The 15,998-nt window shown below is 36.3% G+C and overlaps 1 protein-coding gene across 3 annotated transcripts in view; it reads left to right on the top strand.

The window, feature by feature from the left end:
- LOC109621320 (insulin-like receptor) overlaps positions 1 to 15,998 on the top strand; it is a 216,496-nt gene that overhangs the window by 172,017 nt on the left and 28,481 nt on the right. The window contains exon 14 of one of the 3 annotated variants that reach the window (XM_029875643.2): positions 9,244 to 9,469. The exons of 1 other annotated variant lie outside the window; for it this stretch is intronic. In XM_029875643.2, the coding sequence (XP_029731503.2) occupies positions 9,244 to 9,469 (226 nt within the window). Of the gene's footprint in view, positions 1 to 9,243; positions 9,490 to 15,998 lie in introns of all 3 variants that reach the window. One more of the 3 variants, XM_029875644.2, reaches the window with a different exon arrangement.

Here is a 15,998-nt window from a genome sequence, read left to right as displayed (position 1 = left end):
ATGACGAGGTTTCATGTAAGGGTTTGTGTCCATCAGTCATCCTGGAATTGTATTTTAGTTGGCAGTTTGCCTTTTAGTTCACAGTATTTGTCGCTGTGTTCATAGCTTGGTTTTGTCTAGGAAAACTAATCCTAATCGGGCATCCCATTTCGGGTTTCATCACTAGAGTTCTATGACTTGAAGACTGTGCCAGGGAAAGGTTTACGTCTCTAGTACTTAATCGCAGCCCGAAATGGCCTGAATGTTGGCAATCGAAATAAGATTGCGCACTTCATGGGCCTGTATTCTACCAGAACCCTCATAAATGTTAATTACTACAAGGGGAATATTTACAAGTTAAAATTCAACATGCAACACAAAGAACGCACGTACACTCCCGTTCAAAAGTTTGGGGTCACCCCCTCAAAAACATGTCATTTTTTTAGGCCCATATCTCCGCCAATTTGTGTCCGATTTCAAAACCCTAGGTTTCATTCAAAAGAAAATAAGTCAAAGCAACTTTGAACATGATTTAAAAGAAACTTTTTCAAAAAATTTTGTATGTAAACTTAACCCAAAGTTGCCAAATTTTCTAAAAAATGAATATAAACTTACGGCAGTGTCGCTGGAAATGGGGTCGACTAAATTTTAAGATGAGAGCGGTAATATGACCCATTTTCTATTAGCTTTCAACTGCTTTTTACAGAACTTAGCTAAAAAATCTAGAAAAAAAGTTATTAAGTAAATTAACTTCTCATGTCATCGACCAAAAGTTTGGGGTCACCCCTCAAAATGATGTATCGGCCAAAAGTTTGGGGTCACTATCGTAAAACATGGAAAAGTGATTTGTTGATATCTTTGTCATCTTTCATTCAATTTTAATTCTTCTTGGCTTATTTGAAACAAAATGAATGATACTTACTGCATAGACATTGAACCACACATATTTGTTGAAAATTACATACTAAAACTTAACGTAAAGTTGCCTCATTTTTTGAAGCGTGGTAAAATGTGCTAACTTTACATAACATTTTTATATACAAAAATCGTTAAATACGTTAAGTTGAAGACATCAAACGTAAATTTAGTTAATTATCTTTGAAATGAGCCGAAAATAATTAAAATTAAACTATAGATGACGAAGATATCACCAAATCACTTTTCCATGTTTTACGAAAGTGACCCCAAACTTTTGGCCGATGACATCAAGGATTAATTTACTTAATAACTTTTTTTCTAGATTTTTTAGCTAAGTTCTGTAAAAAGCAGTTAAAAGCTAATAGAAAATGGGTCATATTACCGCTCTCATCTTAAAATTTGGTCGACCCAACTTCCAGCGACATTGCCGTAAGTTTATATTCATTTTTTAGAAAATTTGGCAACTTTGGGTTAAGTTTACATACAAAATTTTTTGAAAAAGTTTCTTTTAAATCATGTTCAAAGTTTCTTTGACTTATTATCTTTTGAATGAAACCTAGGGTTTTGAAATCGGACGCAAATTGGCGGAGATATGGGCCTAAAAAATGACATGTTTTTGAGGGGGTGACCCCAAACTTTTGAACGGGAGTGTATATTGAACTTTAAACACAGTAAACAATTATTCTGTCTTATGATTATAACAAATATTTATACCCGTAACAGTATCCGAAGAAATCATAGGTTACTTCAATAAAAACGCTTCAATAAGAATCCATTCAGTAGGATCGTGTGAACTGTTAATGAATGAGAAGTCATGCGAAATTGGAAAGCGTGGTCGGGAAAGAGAGAAAAAAACGATCGAGCGCGAAATTTCGACCCTTGAGCGGGAAGTGTTGTTCTTTAGTCTTACGGAACGCATGTTTTAGAACCCAAAACTCTATAAAACAGCCGCCAATTTTATGTTTATCTGCCATCTTGGATTTTCTAATCACTGGTTTTGAACTCCAAACGGAATTCTAAAATCATGAGCTAGGTTAAACAAATCGGCGTAACTTAATATGTCACGTGATAGGATTTCAGTTTCATATATGGCCACTTCCACCGGTGTGGATCCGGATCACTAAAATAACCATGACTCCGGAACGCCTGCTCCAATTCGTACTATTTTTAATGGGGAACAATAAGACAATATTCCGCGTCGATTAAAACCAACATCGTTGAAATCCGTTGAAACTTAATATGTATATAAATGTGACGTGACCTTTTTGTATACATACACACATACACTCACAGACACCTTCTCAACTTCTCGAGCTGAGTCGATTGATATACAAGACTTGACCCTCCGAGAGTTCTTTCAGAAATTTTTTTTATAATACACTTAGGTTTACGAGAGTGGCAAAAACACAAAAGGAAAAAGCAGAATGCAAAAACTCACATTCTCGGGCTGAAGAAACTTCCATATGAAAAAAAAAGAATAATAGAAAAGAAAAGTTTGTAACGACATAAAAGTCATAAGGCAAAATACTCAGAAGATCGAAAAGCACAAAAACCTTGGAAGTTCAGAAACCGGAAAGCACAAAAGACAGAATATTATGGATGCAGCTATACCAGAAGGCATAAACCTCGAAGGCTGGAAGGGAAGCAGTCAGCTCATGAGATAGAAATAAATTAGGCAGAATAAACAATACTAAAGTAAAAAAAAACACCGAAAGCAGATGAATTCAAAAAGCACAAAAGTACAGAATTCTCAAATTCACAAAAAAAAAAATATAAAGGAAATCATACAGGAAGTCAGAGAAGGCCGAATAGTACAAAACGCGCAATTTAAAATCCTAGAAGATCGTAAAGGCGACAGCTTCTGTGTTGAAAATTTAGAAGGTAGTAAATTCCAGTAAGCAGGCAAGTTAAATGGCAGAAACCTCACAAAGCATAACGAACAGAGACGGAAAAGAACTGAAGCCCTAAATACCGAAATGTAGTAAAATCAAAAGATAGAAATTAGATACAAAACAGGTAATTTCAGCAAGTTAAATAATTCTAAAGACAAAACACCTGAAGGCAAAAAAAGAAAAAATGTAATAAATAAAAAAAAACCTCGGGAGCAAGCTTGTAAAATACAGAAATTATAAATCGAGCGGCCATCGAACCGGCGAAAACAGGAAAACCGGGAAAAAGACGAAAATTTTTAACGACCAAAAAATGCGGAACAGGCCGTAAATACAGTTTCTTACCGATTTTGGCAACACCCGTTTTTGTCTACTCCCGATTTTGGCAACACCCGTTTTTGGCAACTTTTCCTTCCCGATTTTGGCAACACCCGTTTTTGGCAACAATTTCTTACCGATTTTGGCAACACCCGATTTTGGCAACATTTTTTTACCGATTTTGGCAACAAAAATTGTTGACCAAAAGTTTTTACCGAAAAATCGTTTGCATTTGTAAATATATTTATATTTTAACCTTTCTTTTCTTCAAAATATCAAAATTCATTAAATTTTTCAAAATCAAAAATTTTACAAATCATGACGTAATTTATGAACGGCACCTACAGGGATCGTTTTATAACTTGTGAATAGTCCATATTTAAAATATAAGCCAAATTTACGTAAAAAAGTTGAAAATAATCCACAAAAAAAAAATACCGATTTTGGCAACACCTCAATTTGGCAACATAAAATTCACCTCGTGTTGCCAAAATCGGTAAGAAACTGTAATCTTATTTTTTAAATTGTCTTCAATTGTTTTTTAATTTTTGTATTCAGAAATTTATTTTTATAAAGCAATATTTTTTTTTAACCGCATCAAAAATCCCCTTAAAATGCGTATGAAAAAATAAACACGACAATAAAGTTGTAAATCTTAAAGACAGACGAACCTAACAAGAAGCAAAACCTGGAAGTGGAAACCTTAGAAAACACAAAAAATGTAAAATTCCAAATGGCGGCGAATCGGCCACCTCTAGTTACCTATAAAGCCTGAAAGGAAGCTTTCCAAAAGATTTTTGAATAGTTGAGAAATCTGGAAGCACAAAAGGAAAAAAAGGTATTTACAGAAGGTAGGTACTATCCCAACTAACATTTTCAGCGCTATAAGCCTTAGTAATTTGCTTTCTGTTGTGTAACCATCGAATTGAAGCAGTCAACGCTGAATAAAAGAGAAGCTCGCCAAAAATGTACCATAAGCTAAAACACAGCTGCAAAACAAGCACCACACAGCTACCACACACGATTTTCAGAAATCAATTACTTGTCACTGGGGCTGCCTTTATTACGATCTATTCCAACTCCTGGAGATTTCCCGGAAGATGTGAAAACTTGAACAAATCGAATAGCAGTCTCCACTAACGAAACAGATGCTACTATACCCTACAATTCGTAATTCTGACAAATCCACAAACCAGCAGCGCTTTAAAGGTCGTTATGCGATATCAATACAGCAAGAAGCTACAATAAAGAAACTGTTGGTATACCAACATGGCTTGTCGAATATAAACATTATTGTCAAAACCGAACTTCAAACGGGATATATAGCTACTACACAAATACTTTACAGCTATCCATCTCTGTGCTGTAAAAGCAACTCAAACAGCTTTTATTGCACTTTAATCCAACTCCGGAAGATTGTCCGGAAGATGTGCAAATCGAATAAGAGTCCAGCCAATACAATAGCTGCTTTTATACAGTACTTTTTGTAATGTTGCCAAATATAGGAAACAACAGCGCTTCGTAGCTGTTTAAAGAACACTCTTTCAGTTAGAAGCTGTGGCGAATAACCTGTTGGTGCAACCTCACAGCTTGTTCAATGTAAACAATATTGCGTTTTACGTTCCACAAGCTTTTGCAGCAAGATGAAGTTAGATAAAGTTTCTTGTGGCACAATTATGAAGCCTTGTCTGGACTATAACAAAACGGGCTATTTTCTATGTTATTTATATATAGCAGTGTGCCAGCGAGGAAATCATCGGGACCAGCGGATACGGAGATCGGGAGTTCGATTCCAAGTAGCGCCAAAGTTTCAATTTTAAAAACGATAATTTTAATTCCACATGTATTGCGTCATGGTATCCATAACCTTATTATATTTAATCGATTAATTTGGGGATGCCGTTTAACTATTATTTAACAACTGTGAAAAGGCTGAAAAAGCGCCTTCTCAAGATGTTATTCAGTTAGTGGTTACATAGGAGCCGAGAAAAGAGGTATGACTTCGTGGCATAGAAGCTGCTCACACAGCATAAAGGGCGAACACGATGAAATTGCCACACAGAAAATATTGTATAACTTTTGATTGCGTTCGTCAAAATAGCTAATTTTTTGACCATGAATAGTATATTATGTGTGGCTAATACCATAAAATTTTTATTAAAATCGATTGAGTATTGGCGCATATATTGTCGATATCATAAAATGAGATTTTAGAAAATTTGTGCACCCATTTTAAAAAATTACTTAGGCTATAACTTTTTTGTTACCTCATCAAAACGTTTGAAAATTTCACTCGATATTCTTAACATAGTATCAATTGAGTGGTAAAAATTTGATCGAAATAGGTTCAGTACTTTTCTAGTAAATATCCAAAGCTCAAATCGCTTCAAGGTAAATTTTAGGTACTTTTTGACCATTTTTAGTTCCGCGTGCACTATTTTGACTGTAGAACTGGTAACACTGTACCGATTTTTATAAAACTTTGACAGTGTAAAATTGTTGTGTTAAACTGTTTACAGTGAAAATTTCAGCCATTTTTGTTGAGTAGTTCCAAAGTAAGAGCAGTTTGAATTTCACTATACCAAAAACCACATCTGCTTATTGTGACATAGTGCGACATATATGGCTATAACTTTTTAACGGCATGATCAAATTGAATGAAATTTTGACAAACTACTTCTACATACATACTTTACGTACATAAAAATTTTCATTGAAATCGGTTCTGTATTTTTGGCGCCAGCGTTGAAACGGCAAAAAAGTGATACAGGGGATAGACAAAGTGATCGGGACAAGCAAAATTTTCACTTTTCAAAAAATGTTCAATTAGCTGTAACTTTTCGAAAAGTGCATCGAATATTCTCAAATTTTTACTGTAAGTTTTTCAACTAGTTGTGTATCAGTGGACAAAATTTGGAAAAGATCGGACAATTCTTCACGAAGTTATAAATATTTTTGAAAATGGTAAAATTATCCGATAGCCAACTGTTCCGATAGCCAGCTGTTATATCTCCGGATTTAATTAACCGAATGTAATGAAATTTTGACCAATAATGACTTATATAATGAGCTATGAAAAACCATTGACTTAACTTAATATTCTCAACACGGAAAAAAATTATAACGTTTAGATTATTTTTCTAATAAAACACCAAATTATCCAAAACATCAACATCGTTTCAAAATTCAAGATGCAAATTATAGTTCATTTAGTTTCCCTCTAATTGACTTATATATAAATGCGTTTTGAAGGAAAGTACCAACATAGCCGCCAATAAATTGAAAAAGTAATGGTATGTATATTAAAAATAGACCAATTTACTAAAAAATCGTGAAAATAATTAAATCGCTATAACTTTTTCGCTTGTTAAAAATTTCAAGTTAAGTCAAATGTTTTCCAGAGTTCATTATATAAGTCATGAATGGTCAAAATTTCGTTGCAATCGGTTCATTGAATCCGGAGGTATAACAGCTCAAAGTTGGCTATCGGATAATTTTATCTTTTTCAAAAATCTTTATAACTTCGTGAAGAATTGTCCGATCTTTTCCAAATTTCGTCCACTGATACACAACTAGTTGAAGAACTTACAGTAAAAATTTGAGAATATTCGATGCACTTTTCGAAAAGTTAAAGATAGTTGAACATTTTTTGGAAAGTGAAAATTTTGCCTGTCCCGATCATTTTGTCTATCCCCTGTATTTTCCAAAATGTTTGTTTGCACAAGATTCTCAAGTGGCAATTTCCTTGTTTCAACGATATCTCCGCCAATACTTCCGCCAATAGCTTCCGTCCATATGTACAACACAGTAACTCAGCATCAAGCCGTATAAAGGACGGTTTGTCGACGTTTACATTCACAATAAATGTTAGTTGGGATGTAAAGATACGTAATACAAGGGTGGAAGCCTGTAAGGAAAAGAGCTCAAAAGAAGGAAATTTAGTAAAGCCGGGAAAACAAAAACGGTCACATTCCAAAAATTCAAAAGGCGGAATAATTATACTTGCCGCCCAACGCAAAGCTGAAAAGCACATAAGAAAAAAAAACGAGAAGGAAAATGTGAAACGCTGAAAAGTTATTAGGCGAAAGACAATACTCGAAAACCACAAAGCCTGGAAAATCTATAAAACGAATAATCCAGGAAGCAAATTAAAGAACAAAGTTAGACAGAAATGTGCAGAAAAAAAGATATTATAAATATCAGAAAACTACAGAAAGCATTGGAGTCCACAAACAAGATAGCAGAAAGTACACAAAGTATACTACACAATCTCAAATAAGGTGACAAATTGTAGCATAGCATAGCATAGCATAGCATAGCATAGCCGACCGTACACATCCTGGAGTGGCTGTCGATAGAGACGTTAAATGCGCCAGAAAATTTGCCTGGGACTTGACAAACCTTCATTGAACGACCTCTTTGTTCGACACCTGGCCAGGTCCTTACGATCAGCGGGGATGGGGAGGAAATGTTGATAAGATATCTACTCAGAATATGTCCAAGAACTTGGGCCACTTCATAGATATCTGGAGATGGAAGTTGGATGGGGTTTTAAGGGATGCTTTTCTTGGCGAAAAAGCAAATATTTGGTACATTTTTATAGGATATTATTTTTTTTATTTACCTGTATTAATCTGAAAAAGAAAGTTATTTAATGATATTTAAAATGGCTTGATCATACCCAACTGGATCATTTTAATTTTGCTGATAGCAACCAAATTCATCATTGATGGGGTTTCAAACAATCGGCATCCTCTTGAATTCGTTCGGTGCAGCAGTAAGTTCTTTGATTCGAGATTTACAGGAACTTTTCGACAGGTTCATTAGAGACGCTGGACAACGGCAGGCTGTACCTATACTGGCTAACACCTTTATCTCTCCGTTGCTCTTCAACGTTTCAAAACATCACTGTTCACGAGGGAAAGTTGCACAAAGAGAATCCGCGGTATCATTACTGATTTTTCGGACATTTTGCACAAGATCAAACATTTGCTGCTTCCAAACATTTTGAGCGATCGATTAATTTTCATTTGCAAGTAAAGTCAGAAAAACGCCAAATCGAAAAAAAAATCGAACGCGAAAAAAATGTCAGCACAAAATTTTTCTCAAATAAGGTGACAAATTGTAAAGCAAAAAATCTAGAAGGCAAAAAAGAGGATTGCATAGAAGTATTTAGGCTTATTCTGCGCGGCGTGTGAGGTGAGACGAGTCGAATGAGGTGACAAAAGTCGACTCGCCCCATTTGATTTACATTAGTCGTCTCATGTCACGTGAGACGAAACCGTCCGTCTCACCTCACACGCCGCGCAGAATAAGCCTGATTATTTAGTAAGACTGGACTGAACACTCATTTTTTATTTTTGACTGAACACAAGTTGTTAAATCGGTTCTCAATTTTCCGTTATTTTTTCAAAAGGTAGAAAATTCAAAGAAGGAGATCGGAGGAGTCTCACACTATGCTGAGAACCTTGTCCGGCCCCAAAAGTACTTACATACAAAATTTCACGTCGATCGATTCAGTAGTTTCCGAATCCATAAGGGTCAGACAGACAGACAGACAGACAGACAGACACTGAGCGCAGAAAGGAAAGAAAATTTAAACGTGAAAATAATGTTTCAGCCTCGACAAAATGTATATAATGAAATTCAATATTGTCCGACGTTTCGGTCACAATGGGGACTTGTCCAGGATATTTTTTTCAGTTTTCTGTCCGTTGTTTTTTTATTCACTGAAATAAATTAAATACTACACAAAACAAAAAAGAATAACAAGTCAAATTCCGTAAGTCGACATTGTTCATTGTTAATTTCCTAAACTTTAACATTCAAGCATAGTGTTGAGAAAGTTACATTTTTTTTAGTTTTTATTTTTGTGTATTTTAACTTATGCTAATTCTACACTTGAGAAAGTTACAAAACATCGGACTCAAACCTTATTAGAAAATTCAATGTTAAGAAGAAAAACTATTTACGCTAATTTTATATGCAAATGTATAGATTGTACTAAAACGAATCTCTTGAGTCAATATTAAGTGACATTAACTGATACAGTTAGGGGACAAATTTTCCGTAATTTCTTATCCTGAGGATCACGCAATACTCAAACCCCACCTTTCCCACTTTTTTCTAATTTCCGCAGTACACACGGACGATGTTACCACGCCGCTGCACCCGGGTGGCGGCGACCACGACGAGGAAGCCGGCGAGGACGACGACCTCGTCGGGGGCGATCGGGACGACGACGGCGAGGGCCACATCGGGGACATCGGCACCGACGACGAGTACTCGATGGAGATGACCAACAGCCACCTGGTGCGGAACAACGGGCCGATGGCCACGATCCGTTCGCCACACTCGCCACTAAGGTGAGAACAGCACACCCTAGGTAAATGTTAAAAAATATATATTTTTCTATTTTTCGAAAGTTCAAACCGAGATGAAGAAAATGAAAAAAAAAAACACTAGAGCTGTCTTTGTCAAAATTCAAAATTTGTTTCGTTCATTCGCCGCACTTTCAAAAGTTGTTCGCCTATTTTTCTTTTAATTTCATATAGTTTTCGATTCGTTTTTTTTTAGTTTTGCTCGTTTATAACTGCCATACCTCATTCTTTTGCATGATTGAACGTCATTTCCTGGAAAATTTCATTTTTCTTGTTATGTTATTGTAAAAAGATAATTTTCTTTTTCAAATTTTCAATAATCTAAAATAAATCTGAAAAACGCAATGCTTCCGGGACTGACGTTCAATTTTTCTACTCATCAATCATTATCCAATTCATGTGTATATCAAACAACCCCGATCATCGCATTCGTTTAATCATTTTCTGTACACTTGCAAATCCCTATATCACCAAAAAAACAACCACTTATCGTTTCCTTTGGCCACCCCCTCTCCCATATAGATATTTGGCGCACAAGAGTCGAAAAATCCACATTTTGGCACATAAATTTGAATTGGCTGTAACTGTAACTACTGGAAATTGATTGGATATTGACCCGCACTTTCCGTTGAGCATGACGTTGTAGATTCTAGTGCTAGAGAAAAAAAAACTAACAGTTGCCCAACGGAAAGGTGGAATTCGGAAAGCAACAAATCACAACCAATTGGGAATAAATCGAAATAGAAGATATATATTTTTTTGGTTTTATAACACATTCGGTGCTTTTGTTAGTTTTATTTGTTCGTCTAATACTGTCTAGTCTCTAGAGAGGTCTGCTGTCTGGTTCGGTAGCTTTGTTATGCCAGAAGCATTTCGTTGTTGTTGTTTTGTACGTTTTAGCGCACATTTGTGTCCGTCCGTCTCTGGGGGTAATTTGGATGTCTGTTTCTGAGAAGGGAGTTTTTTTTTATCATGAAGCAAAAAAGTAGTCTATATTGATTAAATGATTCAGACCTTATAAACGTGGTCTTGATGCCGTGCTTGAAACATCAAGCTCTGAGAATAGTTCTGTTCGTGATTTTGTATGGTATTTAATTATAAAAGAATAATAATCGTCGGTATGATTAGTCTTATTTTCTGAAGAACTTTGTATATTGTTCTTAAAAAGACAATCTTGTTACTGCCATTATGCAGCAATATAAAAACAAACATTTTGAATAAAGGTCGCCATGTGAGAATTCTCAATGCCTACTGAGCTGTTGATCGAACTAAAGCTTCAACATACAATCGAGTCAACCAATTTGAATACAAAGATTTCAAAGATTTTTCAAATGCATAAAAAAAAGAATAAAATATCCTCCGATAACACTAGTTTACAGCATTTTTAAAATCAGTAAGCTGATGATCATTTTTAGTGTAGAATCATGCCCTGAGTTCGAAAACGGGAAGGAGAAAAATTACAGTAGAGCGGAAATTTTTTCGACTTTCCATACAAGATTGATGATTTGAAATCGATTTTTGTTTTATTTTTAAGCAAAGTCGCTCACTTCATACATCTTATTCTCCGTAATCAATGCTCCGATTGAGCTGAATTTTTTACTGTATCTTGCCTACATATGATATGTCAAATGAACGTTGAGAAAGAATTTTTAATTTTTTTTTTTCTTATTGAAAATAATACATGTCTTCATTTATTTTCTGAAATTTTGCTAAAATTTAAGGAGATCGTCCATAAAACTCGCCAATATCTTGAATTTTGTCAATCTGACGCAAAACCTGCATTCAGAAGATCGAAAGGTAATATATTCAGCTTTCAGTTTATGGAAAAAGTTTTGAATTTGGTTGAACAAAACGCGAGATATTTGAATTTGAGTAAATTCCATATTTTAAAAAAACTGTAAAACTCGATAATGAGCTATTACTCAAAAATTGTTCTACTTAAAATTTTTTAAAGCACGGTTTCGAAATCAGCGCTAAATTGTGCTTAAAAAATTTTGGTCGTTGACAGAAGTTCACGACTTGCGTTTTATTTTGTAAACGAGTGTTTTTATTCTCTCTAAAAAAAAACTAGTGTAATTAGAACCCAATTTTTGCGTCAGTTAATGGAAGTCGAGATATTCTCGAGTTCATGGGGCGATGTCCTTAAATTTTCTTAAATTCCAAATTCTAATTCTACCTTAGCAAGATAGATCTATTTAACGTTGAACCATTCGTCATTGAAATCATCGTCATCATCAAACATTTGAAAGCAGTTTTTTCGTTCAAATCAAACATGTTTGCATCGAAAATGGATTCACTGTATTCCACATGAGAAACAGAATACAGTGAATACATTTTCGTGGCCTTTGTTTTGCTTTACAGCGAAAAAACTGCTTTTCTATTCCCGAAAAATGATGACGAAAGCTTGAGCCTTAAGAGGAAACAAACCATCATCGTTTAGCAAAAACTCAAAAGCAGTTTTCTTGCTGAAATCTCAATCAATGTTAATAAAAAATTATCACTGAACTTTGGCAACCATCTGGATAACAGTGAAATAATTTTCATTGATGATTTTGTGACTTAGAGGAAGAAAACTGCTTTTGAAAAATTGATGATTGCTGATGACTGAATGATGGTTATTTGAGCCTTAATGATTATTTATGCAACGAGTTGCATACAACATTTACTGCAATGACAAATAGTTTTCACTGGAATATGGTCAGCTGGAGGTATCTCTGGGTGGAATTCCTAGAGGCATCTTCAAAGCAAACTTCTGAAGGAATCTCAGATTTTCACTGTTCATGTTTACCATTTCCTTCCTAATAACTTCCAGCAGTTTCCGTCGGGGAACCCTAAAATAGGTCCTTCCAAGAATCATGGCAATTTTTCCCACTTCCTGTGAACCAAGACATCCTCCAACAATTCAGCTTCAGGATGCATCCCAATTCGTAACTCTTAGGGCTCCCGAAAAGATAGCCACGAAGAGAAGTGAAAACCACAGATAACAGACGTTCAACCTGGCATACGAATTGTGTGTAAGCTCTTTCAACCGTCATTTCAATAAGAAAACTTAACTAGCAACCGTTTGGAGATGTTACAGCGATCGCATTCACAACGCTTGAGTACAAATGACAAACACAGATAATCGCTGTTAGATGGCGATTACTGCAGCAATTGGTTGTACAGTCTCTAGCGTGCGCAGCTTTTTATTTTTTTTTTTCTCACTTACTCTCGTAAACAAACACGCGAAAGAAACAGATAATAGAGGGGGCACTTTGCACCCTCTTTTATCTCACTCTTTCTTGTGTTCAACAAAATGAACGAGCGAGAAAAAAGAAAAGACTGCGCACGCAAGTGTGTACAGTGCGAGAAGTAAGTGTAAAAACAGAGCCGTTTTCCATACAAAATAATCATGTTTAGGGATCAAAATCTGATGATGATGAACCTGGGCTTGCTAGGGAAATATCTGTATGTAAGAAGAAAATCTTGTCAAGTAGTGTTCCTTTTAATTCCGCTTAGAATGTGCATCCTTTGACAGATACGTATTTCGACCTCAACTGTAACATCGTCTTCAGTGTCTTGTACTTAACACGATTTTATTGCCTTTCTCGTACACCAAGGTGTACCGAAAGGCTATATGTTCACTCCAAAAATGAAATATTGATAGAGCCCCCGGAGGGGCAAGTTTCATATACCAATCGACTCAGCTCGACGAGTTGAGATGATGTCTGTGTGTGTGTATGTGTGTGTGTGTGTATGTATGTGTGTGTGTATGTGTACAAAAAAAGGTCACCTCACTTTTAGATAGTAAATATCAACCGATTTTAACGATCGACGGCTCATTTGATGTGGAATCTGGTCCCATTGTTTCCTATTGAAAATGGTTCGGATCGGTCCAGCCGTTCCGGAGTTATGGCCATTTAGGTGTTCCGGAACCGGTACCCCTGGAAGGGGCCTGACATGAAAATGCACCAAACCTATGCATGCGACCCATCAAACCACGGCATTTACGGTTATCTGATGAACGGTAAGCAGTAAAATAGTCTCAGATCATATCTGAACCGGTAGTGTTCCGGAACCGGTTCTGGCTGTCCCGCCGGAAGTGGCCAAATGTCAAATTGAACATAACTTATGCATGCGACACATCAAACAGCGGCTTTTTCGATAATCCGATGAACGGTTAGCAGAAAAACAGTATCAGACCACATCTGAACCGGTAGTGTTCCGGAACCGGTTCCGGATGTCCCACCGGAAGTGGCCAAATATAAAAGAGTACCAAACCCATGCATGCGACACATCAAACAGCGGCATTTTCGATAACCTGATGAACGGTTAGCAGGAAAACAATATCAGACCATATCTGAACCGGTAGTTGTCCGGAACCGGCTCCGGGGGTCCCGACGGATGTGGCCAAATATAAAAGAGTACCAAACCCATGCATGCGATACAAAAAATAATGGCTTTTCTGATAACCTGATGACTGGTTATCAAAGAAATAGGTTAGGACCACATTAGGGACAGCCGGTGGTGCCGTAACCAGTTCCGTGTATCCCTCTGAAAGCGGCTAAATATAAAATTGAACTGAACCTATGTATGCGACACAGCAAAGCTAGGATATTTGATAACCTTATGAACGTTTGCAAGTAAACAGGTTCAGACCGGTGAAAAAAAATGTTTTACGCATATGGTCAAATCTCAACCGTTACGTAGTAATTGAACTTTACATGTTTTTGACTTTGCTTGTCTCAAACTGGCTATAACTTGAAAATGGTCAAACTTATCGCATTTGAAAGATTATTTAATTTGCCACCAAAAAGATCTTGGAATCTATTGGTTTAGTTAGATAACTAAAGCAAAAGGCTCGAAAGTAGTGTTTTGCCTTTCTCGCACACTTGGTGTACTAAAAAACTATATGTTCACTCAAAAAACGATTTTTCTAAAACAAAAAAATGACTCGGTGGATCAAGTCGCATATACCAATCAACTCAGTTCAACGAATTGGAGATTATGTCTGTATGTGTGTATGTATTGTATGTATGTATGTATGTGCGCAAAATAAGTTCACTCACTTTTAAGGCACTTCCCATTAGCCGATTTTTCGGATTATAGCTTGAATCGAACCGGAATTGTTTGCTATCAAAAATGGTCCAGATCGGCCAAGGCGTTCCGGAGTTATGGCCATTTCAGTGATCCGGACCAGCACCGGTAGAACTGGCCGTATATAAAACTGAACTAGCCCCATCATGCGATACATCAAACTGCGGCGATATTTGTAACCTTCAGTATGGTTGACGAGTTTTGTGCGGAAATCAACACTGGAGACTAGAAGCTCCATGATGTCGGCCCAAAATTCAAGATGACAGTCAAATGTTCAAGGTGGCGGCTCAAAATTCAAGATGGCGGCTGTTTAATAGAGATTTAGGCTCTTAAAGCATGCTATATGGGAATATTTGATATGGGAAAGATGTTTGGACTCCTAAAATGGCGACTAGAATATCCAAGATGGCGGTCTGAAATCCAAGATGGTGGCTTCAAATTCAAGATGGCGTCTGCTTAAAGAAGTTTAAGGCTCTAAAACCATGCAATATGGGTAAATTTGGTATGGGGAAGATGTCCGGAGTCAAAAAATGGCGACCAGAATGTACAAGATGGCGATCTAATATCCAAGATGGCGGCTTCAGTTTCAAGATTGCGGCTGTTTGATCGAGATTTAGGCTCTAACCGCTGTTTAATGAAGTTTTAGGCTCTAAAACCATGCAATATTGGTATATTTGGTATGGGGAAGACTTCCAAAGTCCAAAATGGCGATCAGGATATCCAAGATGGCGTCCTAAAATTTATGATGGCAGCTCCGAATTCAATTTCACGGCTGTTTAATGGAGTTTTAGGGCCTGAAACAATGCATTATTGGTATATTTGGTATGGGGATGATGTGTGGATTCCAAAAATGGCGACTAGAATATCTAAGATGGTGGTCCAAAATCCAAGATGGCGGCTCCAAATTCAAGATGGCATCTGTTTAATGAAGTATATTTTTCGTAGGGAAGATGCCTGGACGCCAAAAATGGCGACCAGAACATCCAAGATGGCAATCTTAAATCCTGAATGGCGGCTTCAAATTAACGATAGCGTCTTTTTCTTAAGAGTTTGAGGCTCAAACATTAAAAGCCAGATAAACGATATGATTTCTGGAATCATAAAATGGATTTCTGTTAATTGTAGGAAAGTACGATATAAATCAACATTTCGCATGATTTTTATTGATTTGGGGTTTCCAAGGCACGAGAAAGGCGCCATCACCGCTAGGTGGATTAATTAGGGTTTTTTTACTTACGATCAAAATCTCTTTTTCTAGTAATTTGATTGTTATGAAATTTTGGCTGCAGCCTTAAAATAACTAGAATTTTGGCTAGAAATATAAATCATCATCCATGAAAACGTTTATATCGACTTTTCAGATTCGAATAAGTATAATGACACTATTTCCATACAAAAAGTGTCTTTATAGGGGAGGCTGGGGAGACTTGTTCCCTTT

Source organism: Aedes albopictus, chromosome 3 (genome assembly GCF_035046485.1).
Source record: "Aedes albopictus strain Foshan chromosome 3, AalbF5, whole genome shotgun sequence".
Lineage (NCBI taxonomy): Eukaryota > Metazoa > Arthropoda > Insecta > Diptera > Culicidae > Aedes > Aedes albopictus.
Note: the sequence above shows the minus strand (reverse complement) of the source record. Positions and strands in the feature narration are given on the sequence as shown.